The 27607-nt window shown below is 49.5% G+C and overlaps 2 protein-coding genes and 1 long non-coding RNA gene across 8 annotated transcripts in view; 1 reads left to right on the forward strand and 2 right to left on the reverse strand.

Annotated features, from left to right (window-relative positions):
* Positions 1-814: 814 nt before the first annotated feature.
* CRELD1 (cysteine rich with EGF like domains 1) lies at positions 815-20401 on the reverse strand. 5 transcript variants are annotated; one of them, XR_014523054.1, is made up of 12 exons: positions 19735-20401; positions 14463-14619; positions 13707-13789; positions 12979-13089; positions 12355-12446; positions 10064-10240; positions 8231-8326; positions 7643-7726; positions 7246-7341; positions 5969-6115; positions 3652-4823; positions 815-3619 (listed from the first exon to the last, which is right to left on the reverse strand). XR_014523054.1 is itself a non-coding variant. In XM_083492372.1 (11 exons), exons 1-11 carry the CDS (start codon positions 20214-20216, stop codon positions 4603-4605), a joined length of 1746 nt encoding a protein of 581 aa, XP_083348498.1. In that variant the 5' UTR covers positions 20217-20329; the 3' UTR covers positions 815-4602. The 5 variants fall into 5 exon arrangements, 4 of the variants coding, with proteins under 4 accessions (XP_083348498.1, XP_083348499.1, XP_083348500.1 ...); XM_083492372.1 differs by having other exon boundaries at positions 815-4823; positions 19735-20329; XM_083492373.1 differs by having other exon boundaries at positions 815-4823; positions 19739-19920.
* LOC310702250 lies at positions 20224-27232 on the forward strand. Its single transcript, XR_014523402.1, has 2 exons — positions 20224-20275; positions 26990-27232. It is a non-coding gene; the product is annotated as an uncharacterized lncRNA (long non-coding RNA).
* The window catches only part of IL17RC (interleukin 17 receptor C), a 42059-nt gene continuing 36152 nt past the window's right edge, over positions 21701-27607 (reverse strand). For both annotated transcript variants that reach the window (XM_083491732.1, XM_083491733.1), the window contains exons 17-19: positions 25955-26050; positions 24647-24685; positions 21701-24076 (exon numbers count right to left, since the gene is read on the reverse strand). In XM_083491732.1, the coding sequence (XP_083347858.1) occupies positions 23403-24076; positions 24647-24685; positions 25955-26050 (809 nt within the window). In that variant the 3' untranslated portion in view covers positions 21701-23402. The remainder of the gene's footprint in view (positions 24077-24646; positions 24686-25954; positions 26051-27607) is intronic.

Raw genomic sequence — 27607 nt, forward strand, 5'->3', positions numbered from 1 at the left:
TCTAGCTGTGATTTAAACTGGTAACGTGTACACAACTTTTGTTGGAATTGACTGACTGTCTGCATGTGAGACCCGGGGTAATTTCCCTTTTTCTTTAAAAGATCACAGTAACACTTTTTGGAAAGAGAGAGGGGTGGTCTGCATAAGATTTCAGTGTCCAGAGCAGCTCCCCACTATGACTAGCAAATGCAGAATAATAAAAGTTTGCAGAGGAAAGCCATATACAGTGGTACCTCAGGTTAAGAACTTTATTCGTTCTGGAGATCCGTTCTTAACCTGAAACTGTTCTTAACCTGAGGTACTACTTTAGCTAATGGAGCCTCCCACTGCCGCTGCACAATTTCTGTTCTCATCCTGAAGTAAATTTCTTAACCTGAGGTACTATTTCTGGGTTAGTGGAGTCTGTAACCTGAAGCGTCTGTAACCTGAAGCATCTGTAACCTGAGGTACCACTGTAATGCAGACTGGTACGATTTAAAGACCACAGAATCCAGCTTGTCAGGGCAGAATCTTTTATTTCCTTGCTTATTTCTGAAGATTGGAGCGCAACAGAGTCCTGTGTGAACGGCAATACATACTGTACTGACTGCATATGCTAACAGTAAAGGCAGAAATGTGGGGTGTATCGTCTCAAGGCCCAACTTCCAGCTGCAGTTTGAGATGAGCTATGCACTCCTTGCCAGCAACCAGCCAGGCTTGCTCCTGATTTGCAATTCAAAGGCCAGCTCTCAGGCATGCAGCTACATCACCTGCCAGCTTGCCTTGTTCCCTTGGAAGATATTGCTGTCACTCGTTTCAGAAAACCAAGCTGTTATTATGAAGAGAAGCCATTTATTATGAAGGCGTTTACAGTCACGCAAAGCATTTTCAGTTCGACAAAGTGCTTCCATTTCTTAGTCATTCTCCTCCGCAGCCTTGCAGGAATACAATCGAAATGAATTTTCATACCGTTTCACTGTTTATGGATGAAAGCAGGATTCTAATAACTCAGACTGGCAACCGCATGCCATACGTGGAGTGAGACAACTAAATCTGACTAAGAGAGTACCGTGGGGGTGGTTCAGGATTTTCATATTCACATTTGGGTGCGCGGGCAACAGAAAAGTCTCTCATGTCTTTAGTAGAAGCTACAAGAGGTTCTCTCTCGTGTGCAAAGGCATTTAACTCAGGAACTTGTTCAGAAGCTCATTGGCTTGATTAGTTAGGGGCAGAAAATGTTATTTATGCTTTCAGGCACTTGGCCCCAGAAGCAATGAATTCTGGGAATGGCTGCTGGAACCCGGGGCAGCAAAGATTACCAAGATCAACCGGCCTTCCCTTGGAACCATGGGTGGTTGTCTGCCTGAGGCGTCCCTTGAAACATTGCAGAGCTACTGGAAACTGACACCAAAGGTGTGATGGAGGGCATAACCTCTGAAGAGCTCAACAGCTATGAATGGACTGATAAAAGGGAGAGAGAGGCAGCAGATACCCAGACTAATCCCTCGAAAGTCGGGGGGGGGGGCTAAATCTCTGACTGCACTGTTTTGAGCAACTGGAATAACTGTGGGAAAGGAGGGATAAGGGAGCAAAGGTTTGTGGGATGGGAATGGAGAAGCTTTGGTCATCTACTTGCTTCAAAACAGCTGGGTATCATCTGCCACCTTTAAACTCTGCAGGATAATCTCATTTGCTCATCCTTCCCCTTCCAGAAGGCACACTTCATCCTTGCCACCCTGGGCTCCTTTGGGAGGAAGGGTGGGATATAAATTTAATAAATAATGATATTGTGAGGTGGGGGGAGGGAGCAGGAGGCTTCACTTCAACGACCATTTCCCAAATGCTTATCTTATGTTTTGTTTTTTTAAAAGGGGGAAAGTCAGCATTCATCAAAGGGATTTCCCACCAGCATACAAAGAAATGTGAAATTGCAAAAATAAAGAATGGGAAGGGTCCTAGTTGAGTAGGCCTCATGCAGTAGGCCTCACGTTCAGTGTCCAGGTAGTAGTGAAAGAGAGTCCAGTTTGAACGCCAGGCCCCAAAGAGCTGCTGCCAATCCGTGTAGGAAATACTGATCTAGAGTCTGGCTCAGTCTAAAGGCAGCTTTTTAGGCTGACAAACAATGAAGCAAACTTACAAGAGAAATAACACAATCCAGTTAGCTAAAAAAGAATAATTGTGGTGCAAGACGCCTGGAGAATTAAAGATGTTTTAACTTGGTGTCGAAATGAATGCACTGGTGGTTGCCAGACATATCTCCCACGGGGGACAGGGAGCATTTCTTCCATAGTCAGGATGACACCTCCAGAGCAAAGTCCCTCTCTTTTGCACATAGGGCTGTCATACGTCTGGGAACTGGGCTGCAAAATGGCGTCTGAGCAGATTTTTGGTGTATTGGCAAAATGGAAACCTGGACGTATGGCAAGTAGGGGTAATTTTATTTTTTTAAAAAATGCTTTTAATATAGCCGCAAAGATGCTACTTGCCCAGAAATGGAAAGAAGAGGAAGTACCAACGAAGGAGGAATGGATAACTAAGACGACAGACTATGCCAAAATGGCAAAGAGGGCCGTGAAAATCCAGGACCAAGATAAAAAAAAGTTTATACGAGACTGGACTAAATATATACACTATGTTAAGCTCCACTGTAAAGACTTGAAAACATTAGCAGGATTGACATAGCATCTATGAAGTCATGTGAATTAGGGTTATCAATGGACTTGAACTGAATGGAAAACTTAAGATGTGTCAGGTAATAAAGGGGAGAAATTGGAAACCAGTGGTGGAGAAGTCTAGAAGGGATGAATAAGTAACATAGATGTTAAATTATTGAAAATTGGGGGAAAATAAAATAAAATAAAATAAAATAAAATAAATGCTTCAAAAATCCAAAAAATGTATTTTTGGGAGGGACAACAACACTGACCAAAAACCCCCACCATCCAACAACTTTTGGATTTTCACTTTTGGGAATATGGCAACCCTACGCACTTCTCCAAAATGTGGAACACAGAGAAGGGCCTCCTCTGACAAGCACAAGAAGTGTTGAGCTCTCCAAAGGCCTGCAGAGGGAAATATTCCCTTGTCACCCTGTTTTGACCCTGCTGGAAATGCCAGGAGTTTATCTGCACAACATGAGAGGACACTCACAAGGAGTTTGCGGGGGGGGGGGGAGCGAAGGGAGGAAGAAGAGGATATTCTGAGAGCCGCTTCCGAGAGTATGCAGTTGTTTGTGTGTCATGTGTGTGCGAAGAAACCGGTGAGATTTTCCGTGTTTTATTTTTAGAACCAATGCCTTAAATCTAAGAGTGGCTGAGATCGCAGGCCTCGTCCCAAGCTTTGACACACACACCCTGCACTAGAATTGGAATTAGCGCAGGAGAGAGATAGCCAGAACCACGTGGGATGTGGACAGAGAGACCTTTAATTTCCTGAGACATGGACGGACAAATGGTTGAGTGGGCAGATGTAAAGGGGCAAGGATGGGCATGCGTGCCAATCAAGCTTTCCTCTGCCTCATGCGCTGCCCCTTGGCAGCACTGGAGCTGTTTCACACATTATGCAGAAGGAGGCAGGATAGACGGGCAGGGAAAACAGAATTCTGGACTGTACCACTTCAGACAGCAGGGGGGAGTGGGACCTTAGATCTTTGAATGCTCTCTCCCTCCCCACTGCCCAATAAAACTCCCTGCATTAAGTAAGCTAGCCTATCAGGGAGAAGGTTATGCCCTAAATCAGAGATAGGGAACATGTGGTCCTCCAGATATTGTGGGACACCAATCAACCCCAGCCAGTACAGTGTGATCAGGAATGATGGGGGTTCACCAATAACTAGGAGACTTCAGGTTCCCTAGCTATGCCTTAAACCATTCTCACCATAGCTGTCAACTTTTCCCTTTTCTTGCGAAGAATCCTATTCAGAATAAGGGAATTTCCCTTTTAAAAAGCGGAAAGTTGACAGCTATGATTCTCAATGATGGTGCTGGCTCATTGAATGCAGGGAGTTGTTTTTTTAGGTGGGAGAAGCATTCAGAGTGCTAACAGTCCAGAATGGTACTGCCTCCGTTTTTGCCATTTCCTCCAGCATAACGTGTAGATCAGCTCCCAGCCACAGAAGCAGCCCCTCCAAGAGCCAGCAGGGAGCAATTCCAAGCTCACCCACCCTGTGTTTCTTTCCACAGTGAGACAACCTTTTTCCTGGTCCATCTGAGTTGACCAGTGTGGGGGAGACTGGAATTCACAGGTAGGAACACATTTGAGATCATCCCACATGCAGCGAGGGACAGGCCAGTCAGAGAGTAACGGGGAGCTGTTTTTCAGGCCCCACTGATGGTGACCCAGATCAGTCCTCTTGCACCATTAAGGGGTACTTCCCCCCTCCATCTGAAGCCAACAGCCCTCCTCTCAAGCCAAACTGGGACTGCAGAGCTCATTTCCTCTCACGTCCCCTTTCTACCTTCACAGCATACTAGGCCAAGGCCACCAACAGCCCAGAGTGGGATATGGCCTGGCCTTTCTGCCTCTTGAATCTGGATTTTTAAAGGGGTGAGGTCAAGGGATTCCTGCCCACCAGCTGGCTCTCTGAGGCCGGACGCAGAAGGGGACGTTCATGTGGCCCGTGCACTATCTGCCTTTGATAAAGCCGTCCAGCACGCGGTCACTGCGCTCAGACAGCCAGTAGCCAGCCATAGCGGCCACGGCACCAATGAAAATGGCGGTGAAGACCATGTCTCCTTTCGCAGCTAGGGTGGCCAGGGCGCAGATGATGGCACCGAAGAACATCTGCTGCAGCACAACCACCTCGTCGTCCGTGATGTCGTCAAAGAATCCTTTCTCCGGAGCATCTGTGGGAGAAGGAACAAGTCGTAAGAAAAGGGAAACCGACAGCTTTTGTCACCTAGAGCCTCCTAGTGGCTGCACCAAGTTTTAATAAAAGCCACAACTTTGTTCTGATTTTGCATTTTACCTCCGCACTTAGCATTAAATAGAAACAAAAGAGACTGAAGGGACGCGGGTGGCGTTGTGGGTTAAACCACAGAGCCTAGGACTTGCCAATCAGAAAGTCAGCGGTTCGAATCTCTGCGATGGGATGAGCTCCCGTTGCTCGCTCCCTGCTCCTGCCAACCTAGCAGTTCAAAAGCACGTCAAAGTGCAAGTAAATAAATAGGTACCGCTCCGGCGGGAAGGTAAACAGCATTTCCGTGCACTGCTCTGGTTCGCCAGAAGCGGCTTAGTCATGCTGGCCACATGACCCGGAAGCTGTACGCCAGCTCTCTTGGCCAATAAAGCGAGATGAGCACCGCAACCCCAGAGTCGGTCACGACTGGACCTAATGGTCTGGGATCCCTTTACTTTTACCTTTTAAGAGAGACTGAAAGGACTAACAAATTTATCATGTCGCAAGTCTTCATGGCCACAGCCCTATGACTCATGGCATAATAAATGTGCTGGCCTCTTCGATGGTTTTGCTACAACAGGCGGTTTATTTATTACTAATTGCAGTCATTATGTGCCGCCTTCCTGTAAAGGCAGCGTGCAATTTAAAATATTAGAATAAGCAATGCTACAAAAATATCCTCAGGCGAACTTCAGGAGCTGATGGCACCAGCTGGCCTGGCCCTCCTCACTTGTGAAGCAGACTCTCGCCATCGTTCTGAAAACTCGTATTAAAGTGTTTTTATTTGCATGTAATGCTGTATCTTGAGTGCCTGTCTCTGTAAGAAGGAAGCCTTGTCTGACAGGTAGAGTTAACTTTTCTGTGGAGCCAGACCACTCATGAGAGACTTGGTTTGTTAGGCAAAAGTCATCTTCTGGACAAACCAAACACTGGTTCGCAGCAACCTACAAAATGGCCGACGAAACTGCTTCCGGGGTAGAAGGCAAGCCCTAGAGACTGACCCCCACAGGGCATCATTGCCTCCTCCAATTCCCCAGCTAGAGAACATGTGCTGTAAAGAGCGATGCTGCTGCTGCTGCTGCTGAGGTTTACCTGGGGGTTTGTCTTCCACACAGATCCCCTCCTTGCGAACATGTCCCTCTGCGCAGACACACCGGTAGCTGCCGTCCGTGTTCTCACAGGCCTCGTTGGCGCCTGTGCATACGGGTTCTTCCATGTCCCCAGCACATTCATCCACATCTGGGAGAAGGGGGCATGGGAGTCACACTAGGTGGTTAGGAACCATTTCCCCACAGAAGGTGGAATAACCTTTCTAGGCCCCAACCTTCCCACCTTATATACAGACAGAGAGCATTCTATCGCTTGACTGTAGCAAAACCTCCCAGTGATTTCCAAGAAAAAATAAAAATCATCAATTAAAAACAAAAACATTTAAAATAATGAAAATTAAAGAAAATTAAGAGCAAATGGGCCTTTTCTGCAGGCTCCCCATTTGTGGAATGCTCTCCCCAGGGAGATTCAGCTGGCGCTGTTATTATTTTAGACAACCAGGAAAAAACAACCAGGTCATTTGCTGACTGACATTCAATGCCCTTTTAAATGTGGAAGGGGGGATAATTGGGTCGTCTTTGCTTTTATTTTTATTATGTACAGTGGTACCTTTATTATGTACAGTGGTATTTAATTCGTTCTGGAGGTCCGTACTTAACCTGAAACTGTTCTAAAGCACCACTTTAGCTAATGGGGCCTCCAGCTGCTGCCGTGCCGCCGGAGCACGATTTCTGTTCTCATCCTGAAGCAAAGTTCTTAACCTGAAGCACTCTTTCTGGGTTAGCGGAGTCTGTAACCTGAAGCGTATGTAACTTGAAGCGTATGTAACCTGAGGTACCACTGTATTTTGTGTTTTTTATATTGTAATTTTATGTAGTGAACCCCCCTGACATCTACGAGTAAACAAATTTAATAAATAACAGTAAAACAAAATAAATAAATACAAAATAAGATTACAGCACATTCACATCCACGTGTCTAGATCAGCTTCCCTGAACAGAAATGTTTTAAGCGGGTGCCTTCCTGGCGCCAATAGCCAGTGAGTTCCAAAGTGTACGAAGAAACTGGTTGCTGAAAGATGCACAGCGATAAAAGGGACCCAGGATTCCAGAAAGGAAACAGAAAATTGGGGGGGGGGGAGAGGCACAGAGAAGCTCCCAAAGTTACAGCGACAACGCGCAGTCAGATGACTGGCAGGAATAGAACAGCAGCCTTAAATGATGCTTCATTGATAGGCCAAACAAAAGGCAGAGCTTTGTCTACTAGCTTTGTCACGCAGGGAAGGGTTCGCTGCGAGATAACTGCTTGAGAGGGCTTACCAAGGCACTTGACACCATCGCGCCGATAACCCTTGTTGCATTTCTTGCAGCGGGAAGGCCCTGCACCCATGCAGCCAATGCAGGCCTTGGCACAATCTGAACAGAAAGGGAAAGGCAGGATTAAGAGGCAGGTCTGGAAACTGGATGCGGACAAGGAATGCTAAAGTTCTGTTGGTGAAGGTTTCCAAATGGGCTTTGTTCTCAAGCCCTTGCTGCTTATATTTCTCCTCCTCTTCCACCCCAGCAAAAGAGTGATCGGTCCAACATGGCATGTATTTTTTATTTTGTCCAGGAAGGGGGTTGGGGTGGAGGGACAGGGTACAGTGCTATAAATTATTCTGCAGAGCCGAGTCACTTGCCTAAGGGCAGCACACTTTTAAGGCTCGGGGGCTCTTACCTCGGCACTCGTAGGACCCCTCGGTGTTGACGCAAAACTGGTTGGCCCGGCAGTGCGCCATGTCTGTGCCACATTCATCTATGTCTGTGTGGGACAAAGAGAGATCTGTCAACCCAGGGGTCACGCAGAACAGTTCTTGTTCTCTCCCCATGTGGGAATCATCTTCCTTTGCCCCCCCCCCCAAATAACCAGCACCACCCTGCAAGGTAAGGTAAAGGTAAAGGGACCCCTGACCATTAGGTCCAGTCATGGCCGACTCTGGAGTTGCGGCAATCATCTTGCTTTACTGGCTTGGAAACGCTGTTTACCTTCCCGCTGGAGTGGTACCTATTTATCTACTTGCAGTTTGATGTGCTTTTGAACTGCTAGGTTGGCAGGAGCAGGGACTGAGCAATGGGAGCTCACCCCGTCGCGGGGATTCGAACCGCCAACCTTCCGATCGGCAAGTCCTAGGCTCTGTGGTTTAACCCACAGCGCCACCTGCGTCCCTGCAATGTACCTATATCCAAAATACACAGCACCTCAAATCCCTTTTCACTGGTTGCTAAGCAACCATGGATTCTTTCCGGCCTAGTCCCACAAACTCACCAATGCACCTTCGGTCATGAAGCATCCAGCCCCTCTTGCAGCGAAGGCAGCTTGAATCTTCGGGGCCTGAACAGCGTCCGCAGGCCCGGTAGCACTCTAGAGAGGGGAAGAGAGCCTAGTGTGTAGGGGGGAAGAGCAAAAACCTTCCCATCTTTCCAAGCCAAGGCTAAAGTAATCGCTCACGAAGGACTGATACGAACTACGGAAGGGAGGGAGGGATGCGTAAGGAAGGGAGACATTACTCCCCAGCATAGGGGGCCTACGCAGCACTTCAACACCCACAGGCCGAAGATGATAAGGGAAGGAGGAAGAGGAGGAGGTAAACAGGAAACGCAGGAACCACTCAACCCGATACAGTGGTGAGGAACATAAAATCATGTCTGTGACACTTCCGCTTTTGAGGAAGGGCAGTAGCTGAGTGGTAAAGCCATCTGCCTGGGATGCAGAAGGCCCCAGATTCCATCGCAGGCATGGTTCTCTACCTGCAACCTCAGAGAGCTGCTGCCAGCCAGTGTAGACAATACTGAGGCACATGGTCCATTGGTCTGACTTTGTATAAAGGCAGCTCGCTACGTGTTTCGCTTAATTCAGCCCAAGTTGAAAATATTCTTGTCCATCGGTAAGAGTGATCAGCTGTGGCAACCGTACCTACAGACAGGGCCAGTGTTTAGCCGATTAAACCCAGTTTTAAGAAACAGGGCTCAAAGAAGCCAGGTGGTACGGTGGGAACAAGGATTCAGCCCCAACCTCAAGGGCTCAGAGACAGAGCAACTAGGAGGGCTCAGGTTTAACACCCGGCTCATTCACCGAAAAAGATCAAATGGGGGAAAGATCCCTCTCTGCCTCAAGCTCTGGAGAGTCACTGCCAGACAGATTAGACAGGACTCTAGATGTTGGACTACAACTCCCATCATTATTGACTATTGATTGTTGCTGGCTGAGGCTGATGGGAGTTGTAGTTCGGCAACATCTGGAGGATGCCACGTTGGCTATCCCTGGGCTAGATAAATAAATAGTCTGACCTGGAATGAAGCAGACTCCTGTGTTCCTAAATATTCTTTCAGTAACATGTGCTAACAGTAACGCTAAGCAATAAATATAACTATTATTACACTGTATACTGTGAATAGCCCTGAGATCTACGGATGTAGGGTGTCATACATATTTAATAAATAATAATATATGATTAGATTGTCTTATTTAGAGTATGTGTGCATGCCTAGGGATGCCAGGGGAATGTGTACACCAGCTTATATAAGAGATAAAAAAGGTAAAGGGACCCCTGACCATTAGGTCCAGTCGTGACCGACTCTGGGGTTGCGGCGCTCATCTCGCTTTATTGGCCATGGGAGCTGGCGTTCAGCTTCCGGGTCATGTGGCCAGCATGACTAAGCCACTTCTGGCGAAACAGAGCAGTGCACGGAAATGCCTTTTACCCTCCCGCCAGAGCACTCTGATGTGCTTTTGAACTGCTAGTTTGGCAGGAGCAGGGACCGAGCAGCGGGAGCTCACCCCGTCGCGGGGATTCGAACCGCCGACCTTCTGATCGGCAAGTCCTAGGCTCTGTGGTTTAACCCACAGTGCCACCTGCGTCCCTGATAGATGGATACAATGATGTTTATACGTTTTATTTGACGGAATATTGTTGAGATTTCCGGAACCCCACTCCAGCACAGACAGGGCGAAGCTCAGGAACAGCGTGGCTGTGAGTATTCAAGGGAAACAAGAAAGGAAGGGGGTGGCAGGAAGGGAAGTCACTAGCCAGCACGGGCAGCAGAGCTTACATCTCCAGACCCTGCCCCCAGTCTAGCAAAGCATGGGCCCTCTACATACCCGCACATACCAGGTGGCTGTCGTTGCGAGAAGCTTCGTAGTAGCCATCTCCACATTCGGAACAGAAGGGGCCACCGTAACCCGTCTGGCACATGCACAGGCCGGTGCCCCTGCGTGTGCCATCACCGTCACACTGCCCATACCCGCTGCAAGGCTTCTGGGCACCCCCAGGGCAGGCTGTGGAGAGATGTGAGTAAATGCTGGGGTTCAGCAGACCTTAAATCGCAAGGCGCAGACCGCCCAATTCAACACATGACCCCATTCCATACGCATTTACTCTGGAAAGGTAACAATTCTGTATCTGTCTCTGTTCAAAGGCCCCAGCTGCCCACATACTCCACCACTTCAATTTGGCCAACTTCCCTTAGAATCTTGGAACTGTAGAGTCAGAAGGGACCTAGTACAATCCCCTACGGTGCAGGAATCTTTTGCCCAATGTGGGGCTTGAACCTACAGCCCTGAGATTAAGAGTCTTGTGCTCTACCAACTGAGCTATCCCTCAGTCCCAAGAGGTGGACAACATGATTAACAATCGCTGGATTCCATCAACCAGCCACACTTTCTGGGGGGCTGATAATCCTAAATGCCCCTAGTTCAGTGATAGCGAACCTTTTAGAGACAGAGTGCCCAAACTGCAACCCCCAAAAGCCACTTATTTACTGCAAAGTGCCAAGACGGGAATTTAACCCGTATATTTCATTTTTCCTGTGTGTTTCACATTTCTCCTTCTGTTGTAATAAATAATCCTTCAAAAAAGTTATTGCACTGCATTCTTCATTAAATTATATTTCCATTGATATATAATTTTATGGCGTAACTCGGCTGAGCTGCCCAATCCTGCTCCTACTTGCGTGCAAGCAGGAGTAGAGCGCCTGGCTGCCTTCAGGTGGTGCAGAAGCTCTCAGGTGCAGCTTCCGGGCTGCCTCCACCTTCCCCAACCCCAGCACCTATTCAGCCTGGCTGCCTTCACAGGGTTGCAGGGGATCTGATGAAAAGGTGGGGGGCTCCTTTAAACTTCTCCCTTGAGGGGCCTGCAGCCATGAACCCCTCAACAGAAAGTGTGACGGAGCCTGCACCTCCCAAGCTGAGCAGCCCTGATCCAGCTCCTGTTCCCGTGCAAGCAGCAATGCTGCCTAGTGGAGCAGCCGCCCGATCCCACTCCTACTTGCCTGCAAGCAGGAGTGGAGGGGGAATCTCTGAGAAGTGGAGCAGGTCTGCTCACTACGGTACCAGGGCTGCAGGCTTTGGGTGTGCGCAAGCCCTCCTCCTCCTCCTCTCCCACCCCCAGCACAGAAGCTATGGCCCTGCTGGGGCGACGGCATGTGCCCACAGAGAGGGTTCTGAGTGTTAGAATTCCTGCTCCACGATTGCGGTCATGGGATTGTTGTCTATCACATGATGGTATATGTTTTGACTCCACAAAGTGGGAAGTGACGGAGACAGGATGTTTGTGTTACTGTGTTCCGTGAAGTGGGACTGTTGTCCTTTGTTTTTTGTCTTTGCTGTCTGATGCTAGAGAGAGAGGAAGCCATGTTGCAGTGCTCCGTGTGTGTTTGTATGTAAATAAAGTAGATTAGCCAAAATGCTGAGTTGCTGAGGTCTGTTACGCAATTGCGCAAACTCTGCGGATCCCTAAGTGTGCCGATATCTGTTGGCATCGGTCGCTGTGATGTTCGGGCTGAAGAAAGCTTTTGAAGCTCCCGAACGAACGACCAAGAGGGAGAGAACATGCCAGTCGGGCATGTGTCTCTGCCAGGGTCCTACTCGAGTGTAGGGTGAGCTCCTAACACTGAGTGCATTCTCTGGCACGCGTTGCCATAGGTTCGCCACCACTGACCTAGCTTTTTAGGAAAAACAAGACTCCCCCCCCCTTTACCATCCATCAGTCTTTCACAATAAAGTACCTCAGGACAAGTCCTCTTTGGCAATGAAGGACTGATTTGGAAAGAAGCCACTCCCAGCAAACCAGCCAAAGAAATATCCCACAGCGCAAATGAGTGTCTTTGACTGACCCCCAACAGGGAACTGAGGCATCTAGCATATAAACTCAGAGGTCACAGCTACTCCATACATTGAAAGCGCTTTACGGAGGATCCTGGGAGCTGTAGTTTGTTAAGGGTGCTGGGAGTCATAGCTCTGTGATGCCAGCACCTGAACCAAACTACAGTTCCCAGGGCTGTGAAAAGACTAATTGTAAATGACTGCAAAAGTGGTATCAGAGTGAGTTTGAAGTACATGGCACTTAGCACCCGTCATCGCAACAACAGAGGAAGCCACACAGCACCACTTACTGTGGCAGTCAGGGCCGTAAGTGCCGGGAGGGCAGCAGAGTTTCAGTGCATCCATGCAGAGCCACTGGAAAAAGTCAGGGTGCTGTCGCTGCCTGGGGAAAAGAGAGCCTCTGTTACTGCCCTAGTCCTATGCTGGGACTTATTTATACCACAGCAGTGGCGTAGCATGGGGGGTGCAGGGGGGGCCGGCCGCACCGGGCGCAACATCTGGGGGTTAGGGTTAGGGGGTGCAAATCCACGGGTTAGGGGGCGCAAATTACTTGCCTTGCCCCGGGTGCTGACAACCCACGCTACGCCACTGTACCACAGGCCCTGCACAGCTCTTCCACTGCGCCCAAGAATGGAGCAGTCAGAATTAGGCAGGGAAGGCCCCTCAGAAGAGATGCTCTATCAGGCAAGGATAGAGACACCTGTGGCCCTCCTGTTGTTGCTGGACTCCAACTCCCATCAGGCCCAGTCAGCAGGGAGGGATGATGGGAGCTGGAGTTCAACCACACCGGGAGGGCCACAAATTCCCCATCCCTGGCCTATAGTCACAAACATACTGAGCATGGAACCAGAAGCAGGTCCTGGGATGTGTAAGGAAACATTCCATGATGGAAACCCTTGCTCTTTCCCACTCACTCATGGAACCACCAATGCTCCACGTGGTCTTCTCCCTGCTCCAACAGCTGGTGGCATGCAAAGTCCGATGTGGCGCACACACCCTCCAAGACTTCCAGCAGGCGGGTCTCACTGAAAGGAGGGAAAGAGGCCGGGTGAACATCAAGGCAGCTGGGAAAACCAAAGCAGCCCCTCCACCAGCGTTACAAAGGCTGCCCTCTCTGCTTCCCCTACTAACCAGTCTACTGCCCCTCTGTCCCTCTTTCGACCAGCAAAGCCCGGCTGGCCCTATCTTCCTCTCAAAACTCCACCAGGAGAGCTTGCGTTTACGCTGCTCAAGCAGCCAGTCCCTAAGGAGTTCCCTTCTGCCCCCCTGAGTGAAGTCAGGAGGTGGCAATATGGCCGACAAGCCACCCCTGGGGAGCTCGTGGGCGACAGCTGCGCTATCATGGAATAAACAGGCAAGATGTTTGTCAGGGCTGACAACATTTCCTTCTTTAATCCTGAGGGCTAGTAACTTGCTTTTAACAATCAAGAGCGTCAGCTTCAGCCGGAGTTTTCCGTCCTCCGCTTAATTCTGCAGCAGAGGTCAGAGACTACATTTAACGGCGCCATCTTGGCCGTGCGGATTTTTCTGAGCTCTTTCGTGATCAGGATTATTAGTGAAGGTTTGCCATCCCCACCCCACCCCTCCCATCAAGGCAGCAGCATCTCACCAACGGCCTGGCCCAGCCCAGACCTCAGGTCACCTGTTTGCATATTTTGCAAGCTTCTCTTCTTCCCAGGCCGTGTTCCCGCCCCCGAAGTTCTCTCGCTGTGTCCGCTCCAGACCCTGAGAAGGCAGGAGAAGGCTCACAGCAATCCCAAAACTAATTTTTTTGCCTCCCCTTTCCCCAGCAACCCTGAGCGCAGCAACCCTTTCACCCCACAACCTGCATGCAGCAACCCACACATCCACCAAGTCCCTCTGCTTGAACCGCACCCCCTATCTCTGTCTGTCCGTCCTTCTCTTGCTCCAGTCCTAGCCCTCCTAGGAGACAGGAGCTCAGGGGCTAGGCTAGAGACTGCGTAGCATCCCATCTCAAAATGCTTGCAAGTCCCTACTACTACTGACTATAAGGTCCAGTCGTGGGCGACTCTGGGGTTGCAGCGCTCATCTCGCTTTATTGGCCGAGGGAGCCGGCGTACAGCTTGCGAGTCATGTGGCCAGCATGACTAAGCCGCTTCTGGCAAACCAGAGCAGCGCACGGAAACGCTGTTTATGTTCCCGCTGGAGCAGTACCTATTTATCTACTTGCACTGGCGTGCTTTCGAATTGCTAGGTTGGCAGGAGCAGGGACCAAGCAACGGGAGCTCACCCCGTTTCGGGGATTCAAACTGCCGACCTTCTGATCCACAAGTCCTAGGCTCTGTGGTTTAACCCACAGCGCCACCCGTGTCCCTACTTTGTGCAAAAGCGGTCACACACCCCAGCCCAAGCCGAAAGGCTCTTTCAAGCCTCCCACCTTATTGAAGTTGCTGGCCAGGTCGCGGCACATCTGGCAGGGCTCCTGCTGTGAAGGGCTCCCTCTTGGAACCCCGAGGAGCAGCAAGAGAAGCGGGAGCCAAGCAGATGCCATCTTCCTCCAGGGCAAAGCCATCTTCAGGAGGGCAGGGACTGGGCTGGAAGAAAGGAGGAGGAGCCTTCAAGTGGGTGGTCCTGTTGGAAAAGCTTGCAAATCTCACCGGCAATACCAGGATGTGAAATCTCCACCCGCCCCCCTCCTGCGGCAGAAGCTGATTATTCTGATTTTTTATTTCTTTTTCAATATTTATCCGCTGCAGTGAATTAGTAACACTGAACACTCGTTGCTTTTTCTTCAGCGATGGAGTCGGGCTGCAAAAGCACCATACATTGAAAGTACCTGATATCCTCCCAAGAATCCTGGGAGTTGTAGTTTAAGGGCGCTGGGAACCGTAGTGCCACGGGGGGACTACAATTCCCAGGGCTCTAGGGGGAAAGTCATGTATAAAAATACTTAACTAACTGAGGTTCTACCTCCCCCAACATAAAGCCTGCCCTCCCACCATTAATCCTGGCTACGCTCATGAAGTTATCTGCTTTAAATGAATGGCGTGCATGCCATGCTTGCTGGCTCTTGCTTTCTGGAAGCCTTCAGCTAGATGTTGGGGTGCCCTAGCTTTGGATCCCCTTCATTGGGGCCAGGACAAGACGAGCCACAAGACCCCCTCCAACTCTTAGGATTTTATGGGTTGAGGCCTACCCAGAAACTGTGTTACGACTCAAAAACCTTGCCGAATGGCCCACAATGCATCTGAGCTGACTGACTAGGCCTTTCTCTGTAGCAGCCAGCACAGTCGCAGAAACCTGTCTTTGCCACCTGTCTGAGAGACCTTCACAATTGGGGGCTGGGAGAGGGGCTGTCGAGCACCAGGAAGACCACCGTACGTGGCTGCCATCTTGCCGTCTCGCAAGCTGAGCAGGCATGTCGTGTAGTGAGGGAAAAGTGCCACTCCAGGCTAGTTGTTGCAGGCCCCCAGCCAGCACCGGATATTGCAAATTCAGATCCCGGGGCCTGACGCCAGCTTCCGAAGCCGTTTCCAGGATGCGAGCGAAGGAATCTCTGCCTAAAAATAAAGGCCTGAAACGGATCCTCGTAGCCGTCAAAGTGCTCTCACCGCTAAATAAAGCCAGGAGGAGGAGGGTGCAATTATCCCCCTATGCAGCACTGGTAGAATCATAGAATCATAGAATCATAGAGTTGGAAGAGACCACAAGGGCCATCGAGTCCAACCCCCTGCCAAGCAGGAAACACCATCAGAGCACTCCTGACATATGGTTGCCAAGCCTCTGCTTAAAGACCTCCAAAGTAGGAGACTCCACCACACTCCTTGGCAGCAAATTCCACTGTCAAACAGCTCTTACTGTCAGGAAGTTCTTCCTAATGTTTAGGTGGAATCTTCTTTCTTGTAGTTTGGATCCATTGCTCCGTGTCCGCTTCTCTGGAGCAGCAGAAAACAACCTTTCTCCCTCCTCTATGTGACATCCTTTTATATATTTGAACATGGCTATCATATCACCCCTTAACCTCCTCTTCTCCAGGCTAAACATGCCCAGCTCCCTTAGCCGTTCCTCATAAGGCATCGTTTCCAGGCCTTTGATCATTTTGGTTGCCCTCCTCTGGACACGTTCCAGTTTGTCAGTGTCCTTCTTGAATTGTGCCCAGAACTGGACACAGTACTCCAGGTGAGGTCTGACCAGAGCAGAATACATTTTTTTTGCCCAAGTGCAATACTTTACATTTCTCCCTGTTAGATCTCCCTGGTAGATCCCAGCCTAGAGCTCAGGATACGAAAAATGGCAAGCTACAGGCTGGTGGGATCTACTCTCCGCCGCCTGGAATTATGGCATTCCATGTTATGCCAACTCGGAATACAGCCACTGAAGTTAATGGGCACTGCTAACTTCATTCATTACAGCCCTTACGATGTCAACAGTTGGTTAAAGCATGGTGCTGATAATGCGAAGGTTGCAGGTTCGAATAGGACAGCTGCATTTCCCTGCATTGCAAGGGGTTGGACTAGATGGCGCTTAGGGTCCCAACTCTACAATTCTATGATTTCTATGAATTGGAACGAGATACAAAATAGTGGGCCCAGGTGCACTTGTGGTGCATATGGAGGACAATGGTGCAAACAAGATGAATTTTAACAGGGAGAAATGTAAAGTATTGCACTTGGGCAAAAAAAATGAGAGGCACAAATACAAGATGGGGGACACCTGGCTTGAGAGCAGTACATGTGAAAAGGATCTAGGAATCTTGGTTGACCACAAACTTGACATGAGCCAACAGTGTGACGCGGCAGCTAAAAAAGCCAATGCAATTCTGGGCTGCATCAATAGGAGTATAGCATCTAGATCAAGGGAAGTAATAGTGCCACTGTATTCTGCTCTGGTCAGACCTCACCTGGAGTACTGTGTCCAGTTCTGGGCACCACAATTCAAGAAGGACACTGACAAACTGGAACGTGTCCAGAGGAGGGCAACCAAAATGGTCAAAGGCCTGGAAACGATGCCTTATGAGGAACGGCTAAGGGAGCTGGGCATGTTTAGCCTGGAGAAGAGGAGGTTAAGGGGTGATATGATAGCCATGTTCAAATATATAAAAGGATGTCACATAGAGGAGGGAGAAAGGTTGTTTTCTGCTGCTCCAGAGAAGCGGACACGGAGCAATGGATCCAAACTACAAGAAAGAAGATTCCACCTAAACATTAGGAAGAACTTCCTGACAGTAAGAGCTGTTCGGCAGTGGAATTTGCTGCCAAGGAGTGTGGTGGAGTCTCCTACTTTGGAGGTCTTTAAGCAGAGGCTTGACAACCATATGTCAGGAGTGCTCTGATGGTGTTTCCTGCTTGGCAGGGGGTTGGACTCGATGGCCCTTGTGGTCTCTTCCAACTCTATGATTCTATGATTCTATGGTCCTTCATTGTTAAATTGCTCTGGGCAGGAGAGAAGAATCAGGGTTAGGCCTTTCCCAATATGGTGCTCTCCACGTGAGCTTGGACTCCAAATCTCATCTACCCTGACTGCTGGTCATGCAGCCTGGACTGGTGGAAGTTGGAATCCAAAACATATGTAGGCTTGAAATCACGAAATAACATTTTATCTGCTTTCAAGAGCCTTACTCTGGCCAGGGGCCTGAACATTTTTACCTCAGGGAGTTTCAGGGTACGGAACCTGATGCTCTCAGAGGAACAAATGGTCCGCTCTACATTTATTTTTATTTATTAAATTTATTGGTCACTTTTTTAAAACCAAGGTAACTCAAAGCGACTCACAATAAATAATCAAACAATTACATACATTGAAACTGGCATAAAAGGGAAAATGGGAGAAAAATAAAAAAAGACAATCCTATTTTAGGTGGCCACAGATAAGATTAAGAGCCTGGCAAAAAATGAATTTTTTTTTTACCTGGCAGCTGGCGCTATGTAATGAAGGTGCCAGAACCACGCTGGGGAGAGCATTCTGCAATCAGGGAGCCACCACTGAAAAGGCCTGTTCTCGTGTTGCCACCCTCCAGGCACATGAAAAGGAGCCTCAGATGGTGATCAATAGTAAAGATTTTCTAAATGAAATAAATCCTGGGCAACAGGCCACTGTGAACTGCTTCTCCCCAAGCATCATTTGAATTCCAGGCTAATAACAAGGAGCAAATCTGTGGATTGTGCTTCAACCCTGTTTTTTGGGAATCTGAGCATTCCTGCAGCAGGAGCTAGATCAGCAGTTTTGTTATCCCTTGCTACATGTGCATCATCTCAAGCCCTCTTAGGGAAGACAGATTATTATTATTATTATTATTATTATTATTATTATTATTATTATTATTATTATTTACCCACCCTAAGGTCCCAGGGCAGATAGTTCTGCATAACTATACATTTATTAGCATATAAAACTCGGCCCTCCAGTTGTTTTTAGCCTACAACTCCCATGATCCCTAGCAGAACCAGTGGTCAGGGATGATGGGAATTGTAGTCTCAAACCATCTGGAGGGCCAAGTTTGAGGAAGCCTGAAATAAAAGAACCAATTCACATGGCGTTTTAAATCACATCCACATACAGAAGCCTTTGAGCCTCTGCCCATCAACTTCCTATCTATAGAGCAGGGGTAATCAACGTGGTGCCCTCTGTATGCTGTTGGGACTACAGTTCCCATGAGTCAGAGAGGTGTCCTGGTTAAGACTAGGACCTGGGAGACCAGGATTCAAATCTCCACTTGGCCATGAAGCTTCACTGGGTGACCTTGGGCCAGTCACTCACTCTCAACCTAACTTACCTCCTGGGGTATACAACAAACAAATAGGCTGGCATGGCTAATGGTGAAGGATGATGGGAGATGTAGTCTAGCCGCAACTGGAGGGCATCACATTGCTATAGAACAGAAGGGAAAACCCAGGAGTGCCCAGACCACATTTGATGGAGAAACCAGCCCCCGTCTGGAGACCCATAGATCCTGGGTGGCGCCACCTATTAAGAGTGAACTCAATCTTGCATCTTGCGCTAATCCTCACACTGCACAACCATTATTTGGGATTAATTTATGCAGAATGAAAACCATAACTCGCTAGGCTTCGCCGTTTATTGAGGCGAGTTAGAGCAGCCACTCAGCCGACATAGGAGCCAACTCCTAGGGGCCGGGCCCCCCACAAAGTTGGTGGGCATTCCCATTCAAATGGTGGATGGGTGGGGTGTCTGTATACTGTGTCATGTGATCGATTATGATGGTCGGGGCTTACTTGGCCCCCCACAATTTATTTATTTTTCCAAGTTGGCACCCCTGGCACCCGATTTCCGCCATCCTGACTGCCCAACGCCTGGTTTGAATTTAGCAAAATCCTGCCATTCATCGCGTGCGGCGCTTCTGCACTCAGGGCAATCCGTCGCGCGCTTGCTGGGGAGCAAGTCCGCAATAAATGGGATTTATTTGCAAAAACAAGCACCGGCCGCATCTAACCGGGGATCGCGATTTATGGAGGGAGCAGCATGGGACCCTGGCTAGGCCTGTGGCCCGGACCCACCCACGAAGGCCTTGGAGAGAGAGACGGTGGCTCTGACCTCTCCTGCAGGCGACGGTGCGCCCTATGGCGAAGAGGAGAGGCTGCAGACGGACCCAAGGGTGGGGGAAGCGCGCGATGCCCACCCATTCTCCACTCCCCGCGGGGGAAAGGACCTGTTTGTTCCGATCTTCCCCCACCCGCGTCCGGGGCACCTACCTACCTTCCCTCGCCCCCGCTCGCCCTTCCGGAGAGCCTGCGCGGGCCGGCAGGGGCGAGGCCGGCGGGGAGCAGCGCCCACTTTTGCGCACGGGGCTGCTTGCAGCAAGCGAGGCTAGGAGCGGGGAAGTACCCCTCCGCCTGCCCAATGGACCTCGGTCAGCTGGCCGGGACCGCCTCTCCGCCAATGGCATCGGGACATGTGCGGTTACATCATCCCGATCTCCTCGCGAGTTGCCAATCGGCGAGCTCCGTCCCCGCCGCCCCGCGGAGCAGCACCTGTCAGGGCGCGTAAAGGCGCAGCTCGGGCCCAGGATGCGGCTTCGAGGAGGGGCGAGAGGCTGGGCTGCAAACGGCTGAGCGCTGCGCCTCTGCAGCAGAATAGCAACAAGCAAGGGAAGGTGCTGCTGCTGCGCAGCGTGGCCCAGTTGTTGTTTCTCCAAAGCAGATCTCAGGCGGTCCTGGGCGAGACCAGATCCCATCCTCCGTCTAACCTCAGGCGTGAAATGTCTGACAAACGGACGGGATATCCGTGGCGGAGGTGCAGGGAGACGAGTTTTCTGACAAAACCCGTGACTTCGTGCACACCATACATTGAAAGCATATTTCCCCACCCCAGAGAATCCTGGTAAGGGTAGCTTAAAGGTGCTGGGAATTGTAGCACCATGAGGGGTATATTAAGGTTCCTGGGTTTTGGGGGGCACAGGCACAGTGTATGCAGCCTTAGTATTTTGAGCCCCTAAGAACACTGGGGAATTCCCCTAAACACATTCCCCAATAGACATTTGCTGCGTTTAATGACAGGTGTTTCTATAATATTTTATATACAGTGGTACCTCGGGTTACATATGCTTCAGGTTACATACGCTTCAGGTTACAGACTCCGCTAACCCAGAAATACAGTGGTACCTCGGGTTACATACGCTTCAGGTTACAGACTCCGCTAACCCAGAAATACAGTGGTACCTCGGGTTACATACGCTTCAGGTTACAGACTCCTCTAACCCAGAAATACAGTGGTACCTCGGGTTACATACGCTTCAGGTTACAGACTCCGCTAACCCAGAAATAGTACCTTGGGTTAAGAACTTTGCTTCGGATGAGAACAGAAATTGTGCTCCGGCGGCGCAGCAGCAGCAGCAGGAGGCCCCATTAGCTAAAGTGGTGCTTCAGGTTAAGAACAGTTTCAGGTTAAGAACGGACCTCCGGAATGAATTAAGTACTTAACCCGAGGTACCACTGTACAGCCAATAAGGATTTCACAGTGCTTTGTGATATTGCCAAATCTTGCAACTGTGCAAACATAGACAGGTCAGGGCAGGATGGAGGGGAGATGAGTTTCCTTGTGAAACCAGAATTTAAGTTTCAGTGTTGGAAAACACTTTGTTACAGTGTGATGGATATTTTAGGGAAGTGGGTTTGTTGTGCAAGGCCACCCAGTGAACTATAATTATGCAACCTGAAAGCGCCCCTGAAAGTCAGCCACTGTGGGGAAGAGGACACTGAACTAGGTGGACCTGTTGTCTTGTCAAGCAGGAGTTGTGTTCTGCAGGGCAGCAAGGCAAGGCCTAACTGGGGTGTGAAACAATGCTAATTGGACAAGGTTCAGATGGGATGCTACACAGGGCTCTGGGGAACATAGAACTCTGAAGCTGCATTATTTAATCACCAGTTTATCGACTCAACAACACCAGAAGTGGGGGAGCCCAGAAGAGTCCCATAGAGTCAGCCACCCCCCCAAAAAAGAACTGGCAAGATCCAGTTTGCATGCTGTAGCCCTTCCAGTAACCTGAGCCCGGAAGCTGCCTGCTACTTCCACTCTAGTTTGGAAGCAGGTCAAAAAGATATTTGCATGCAATTATGACTACAACATATAGCATGTTTCTTTGTGATTAATTTGCTCACTGTGCCAGCAGCTGCTCAGAAGAAATAGAGGAAGATAGAGGAACAGAAGGGGAAGAAGACATGGATGATAGGGCATTTATTTATTTAGTTTAAAAAGTGATATCCAACCTATTTTTCAGAAGATCAAGGTGGCTTTTTTGAAAAAACAACAACAACAATAAAAAACAACAACCACAAAAACAACCCCACAGTTCAAGCATGGTCTGTTTCCTGAAGGACAAAGCCCCAGCTTGGTGCCTGTTATATATTTTGGGGCTATTATTATTTGAATTTGAATGCCACCTTTCATCCAAAGATCCTGGGGCGGTTCACAACAGAAAAATACAAGTGAGAACACAAAATACATACTAAAACAAAAGCAAACCTTCTCACCAAGACATTTAAAAAGTCATAGATTGTTAATCAGCCCAAGGCCTGGCTATAGAGAAATGTTCTCGCCTGGTGCGTAAAGATATGTAGTGAAGGCGCCAGGCAAGCCTCCCTGGGAAGAGAATTCCACAAATGAGGAGCCATCGCGGAAAAGGCCTCTTCTCATGTTCCCACCTTCCAGACCAAAGAAGGGCCTCAGATTATAATCGCCAGGGCTGGATTGGTTCATATGGAGAGAGGTGGTCCAGTATTTTGATGCAATTGCCTTTCAAAAATAATTGCAAATGTAAGGTTATATGGACTACAGCTCCCATCAGCTCCAGCCAGCATGGCCCAGTGGTCAGGGATTATGGGAGTTGGACTCCAACATCTGGAGGGTAGCAGGTTGAGGAAAGCTACCCTAGAGAATGAAATATACTCTTTTTTTTCAAAAAAAAGGGGGGGGAGAGATAATATTGCTTAAATAGATATCCCACAACTGAGAACCTAGAGTGGAAAGTCTTGCCTTAACACGTTTACGTTCCATTCCTTGGCTCAGATAAAACACATACTGTATTGGTAGGGATAAGAGAAAAGCTTAGGGTTTTTCTAGATGCCGTTCCCTAAAAAAGACCTTCCCACTTTAAAAAATCAGCCTTCTCATCGCATTGAGTGAAGCTCAGCAGCTATCTCACCATTAAATTAAGTCCAGTTAGGAATCTTAAGGACACATCATGCTGGATTGGGCTAAGGGCCAAATATGTGTTTTGTTTTCTCATTTTGCATTTCTCTGTTGTGAACCGCCCTGGGATGAAGGGTGATACACAAATCTAATAAATAATAAAGATAAAAAATCTTCTGTTTCCAGAAGCAACCAGTCAATCAGATGCCTTTCAAGCAAGAATGGGGAATATTAGACTTTGACTTCCATCAGCCCCAGCCAGATTGGCCAATGGTCAGAGAAGATGGGAGTCTAACAACATCTGGAGGCTCCCAGCTCCCCCTACTCTATGGGTTCCTAACCAGAGCATGAAAGCAATAGGCACCCACGTTGGTTGCCCTTCATATATGGTACTTGGTCGTATACTGCTCCCTGCCCGTGTAGATGGGATTCCTCCGTTCTTGCAAGCACGATAAATATTCAGTAGTTGCACACTTGGGAGCAAAATGTCAGGATCTTTCCAAACAAGATAATACACACACATCCTGCACTCCACAGGGATACACCTATCCACTTCACTGCTGTGCCCAAATGCATCCGTTCACATGGTCCAGCTATCCTGTGCCATCACGGCTACTGGGAGCAGGCTGGCCAGGGATGGATCAACACGGAGCCTTCATGTCCATGCATTCCGCTTAACTTCCTGGAACCACACAGGGCCCCCAACGCAGCCAACTTCTGAAAGCTTTTCCTCTCAGGACTCTACGGAAGGGCGAATGCTGGCCCCCGTCAGCTGTGTGTCGTCAGACTGGGGAGGCAGCAATGGTGGATAACGCCAGCTTGGCTCCTTTTCCCGGCAGTCCCGCACCGCGTCCTCCAGACTCTTGCTGATCCACACTGCGTGTCTCCTAAGGCTGTTCCTCTTCTCCTGGCCCACACCGGGGCCAGCCAGTGCTAGCAGGAAGTTGAAGAGCTGCGACGGCAGAGAGTAGACAGGCGCCGAACGGAAAAGCGCAGGGATCTGGTCTGCAGGGAAGAGCTCCTCAAAGCAGGCAACCATATACCGGTCCCTGGATTTCCCAGCCAGGAAGTCTGGCAGGATGCAGTTCAGGGAGGCCAAGAAAGTGCTGTCGGGCTTGGCGGCCGGCAGCCTGTCTTGATGCTCCCAACCCAGCCACTCCGAGCAAGCAGCTCTGGCGCCGTGGGAAAAAAGCAGCACAACGGCTCCGCCTTCTTGCAGGACCCAGTGCCGCTGAGCATGGAGCCACTGCATGGGCCCCAAGGAACTCAGCTCCCCACGGCTCCACAGCTCCAGGGATACAGTCAGCTGCAGCCGGGCCAGTGCGCCAGCCAGGGTGCCCACCAGGCGCTCAAAGCCAGTGTGGTCGGGAGAGTAGAGAACGAGGATGTGCCGTCCCCGAAGCGCTCCTGGCAGAGAAGAAAGAGAGAGGGCGTTTGTCCACGGCTTGGTGTTCCGTAGATCATGACCAGCCACTTGTGCACCTTGCCATTCCAAAGCTCAGTATGTCCAAGGCCAAACTTCTCATCCTAACTCTCAAGCAATCGTCAAACGCTCTCTTCTTCTACTGGGAGAATGCGGCCCTCCAGAACTCTTATCTATGGCCCCCGGGACTCTCCTCTCTCTGGCCCTACCATGCTCCTTCCTGGAATCCTATCGATGTTTGGGTGGAGACAATGCTCTCCTGTTCCCACTACAAATATTAATTTACTTAGCAAATTGCACAACCACTTATCACTGCTTTCGTGAAGGGCTGACTTTGCAAACATAACAGCTCTATGTGAATTGTTGTATTTCGCATTTAATTGCTGTTCAACACCACTTTGAACTATCGTTTCTTTCCTTCTCTACCCATGTGTGATAACACCAGCTGAGAATAACACCTTGTGCATCTGACGGAGTGGACTCTAATCCATGAAAGCTGACACCAAACTGTATTTGCTAGTCTTTACATGCTACGAGACCCTTTGTTGTCCTACCTCCAGAACTGTAATCTTCTTTCAGGATCCTGAGCCATCCTGTGGGGGGAAAGAGATGTCAGAGAGAGCTCTTCAATCCAGAGGACAGGCATGCATGAAAAGAAAACACCTCTGAGTCATGACACGCCACAGAAAGGAACAGAGTGAAGGGGCTACATAAACTGGTGGCATTTTAATCTGTAAGAATGCATACGACCACCCTTAGGTTGTAACACTTTTGAATGCTTTCTTCTGTAAATGACACTGCTATGCTACAGGAGGGGTCAGAAGAGGGCGCTCTCCCCCCAGCTGATCGCAAGGCAGCAGGGAAGTGCTGAAGAAGGCACCACAGCCTTAGAAGGTTGGAGAAATCAGGGATGGGGGAGAAATTTGGCTCCATTCGCATGAGAACCAAAAGATTGCTATCCTTCAAGACTCACGCTTCTCTAAATTTTGTGGTGCATTCTAGTAGAGAAGAAGAAGAGATTGGATTTGATATCCCACTTTATCACTACCCTAAGGAGTCCACAGAGCCTAGGACTTGCTGATCAGAAGGTCGGCGGTTCGAATCCCCGCAACGGGGTGAGCTCCCATTGCTCGGTCCCTGCTCCTGCCAACCTAGCAGTTTGAAAGCACGTCAAAGTGCAAGTAGATAAATAGGTACCGCTCCAGCAGGAAGGTAAACAGCGTTTCTGTGTGCTGTTCTGGTTCGCCAGAAGCGGCTTAGTCATGCTGGCCACATGACCCAGAAGCTGTATGCCGGCTCCTTCGGCCAATAAAGCGAGATGAGCGCCGCAACCCCAGAGTCGGTCACAACTGGACCTAATGGTCAGGGGTCCCTTTAACTTTAAGGAGTCTCAAAGCAGCTAACATTCTCCTTTCCCTTCCTCCCTCACAACAAACACTCTGTGAGGTGAGTGAGGCTGAGAGACTTCAGAGAAGTGTGACTGGCCCAAGGTCACCCAGCAGCTGCATGTGGAGGAGCGGAGACGCGAACCCGGTTCCCCAGATAACGAGACTACCGCTCTTAACCACTACACCCCACTGGCAAGTAGGGCTTGCAATCACACTTATTTTAGGCCAAACCGCATACAAATATGTGTGCAGTATGAGAAATGCACATGGCAGTGCTGGTGAATTTCTGTGATGTGGAAATATGGTGCATGGGAATTAATACTAGAAAAACAAGGAGCTGGAGAGGAACTGATAAAAGATCCATCCAACCCTGCTGGAGAGGTAAGGCAGGCTCATAATATCACAGCGGGTGAAGCAGAAGCTGGGATGACTGTGGGGTAGCGCATTGGGAGCCACAGAAAGTCTGCCTTGTACCTTTCAGTGCTTCTTTCTTGAGCAGCAGCACGAGCAGGATAGAGCAGGAGCCCAGCAGAGCCATCATCCAGGCCAGTGCCCAGCGTCTTCGGAAATCTGCATGAAAAGCATGGAGGGGAGAAGGAATCATCGGGTGATCTTCGGTTCCCATTCCTGCAACAATCCCTTTCGCCCTCTGCTCAGTGGCTGGCAATTTCCCCCGCAACCAATGGTTTTAAGACTGAAGAATGCAGCCTCCCAGTTCCAGACGTATTCTTTATATACTGTGCTTGTCTCGCTGGAATTGGGGACCAAGTCAACAACCCTATAAGGCTTGAAGAGAGAGAGAGAGCTTATCCACACTTCTCCTTGCCCTGCTGCTTTCTCCTGGGGAAAGCCGCTCTTCGGTGCTCAGTCGGAGCAAACAGCAATTCGGGTTTTCTCTGGATTGACGTTTGCTCCAATTTAGCACTAAAGAGCAGGTTTTTTTCCTGGGAAAGGAGCGGAAACCATTTGGACACATGCTTTCAAGGCACATGACAAGCGTGGATGAGCCCTTAGTCATGTGGTTTGTTTACTGAATATCCAATGACTACATCCTCCTCCACCTCCCACAAACTGGGGTTTGTGTTCTTCAAGCTGTGCAAGCAGCTGGAAGAGGAGCAGGGTGGGGGGCAGCAGAAGACAGAGAAAGAACTCTGAGTGGAGAGGCGTCCCACTTGTCATCCTTTGGAAGCTCCAGGGAAAGTCATCCAACCAAAGCTGATATGGCCTGGAACTGGTTCTGTATGGTGCATCCTGATTCATGCCTGCCTGTAAAAGCAAGCCTGGAGCAAACGTCTAGGATGTTGCCAGCAGGTTCCAGGAATCCTCTTTGTTGTGACATTTGGGAGGGGGGGAGTTTGTTTGAGCTCAGGGCAACAGCCCAGGTGGAGCTCTGGGCCAGAGCCAGAAAGCAGAGAGGAATTGAGTGGGAAGGTGTGTCAGAAGGAGAAGGGATTGTTTACATATGTTAGTAATTTGTGTTAATGGTTTAGTCGTGTGTTTTTGTGACAGCTGTTGCTTTAGCAACCAGGCAGTGGAGGGCCTTCTAGGTATTGGCACCCTCCCCGTGGAACACGCTCCCTTCAGATGTCAAGGAGATAAAGAATTACACAGCTTTTAGAAGACATCTGAAGACAGCCCTGTATCGGGAGGTTTTTAATGCTTGATGTTTTTATTATGTGTTTAGATATAGAGCGGCTGGGGAAACGCAGCCAGATGGGTGGGGTATAAATAATAAATTTATTATTATTATTATTAGCTTTCTGTATCCCACTATAAGGGATGAGGGTGGCGCTGTGGGTTAAACCACAGAGCCTAGGACTTGCCGATCCGAAAGTCGGCGGTTTGAATCCCCGCGATGGGGTGAGCTCCCATTGCTCAGTCCCTGCTCCTGCCAACCTAGCAGTTCAAAAGCACGTCAAAGTGCAAGTAGATAAATAGGTACCACTCCAGCGGGAAGGAAAACGGCGTTTCCGTGCGCTGCTCTGGTTCGCCAGAAGTGGCTTAGTCATGCTGGCCTCATGACCCAGAAGCTGTACGCCGGCTCCCTCGGCCAAAAAAGCGAGATGAGCGCCGCAACCCCAGAGTCAGCCACGACTGGACCTGATGGTCAGGGATCCCTTTACCTTT

This window comes from Podarcis liolepis, assembly GCF_965112155.1.
Source record: "Podarcis liolepis genome assembly, chromosome: 2".
NCBI lineage: Eukaryota > Metazoa > Chordata > Lepidosauria > Squamata > Lacertidae > Podarcis > Podarcis liolepis.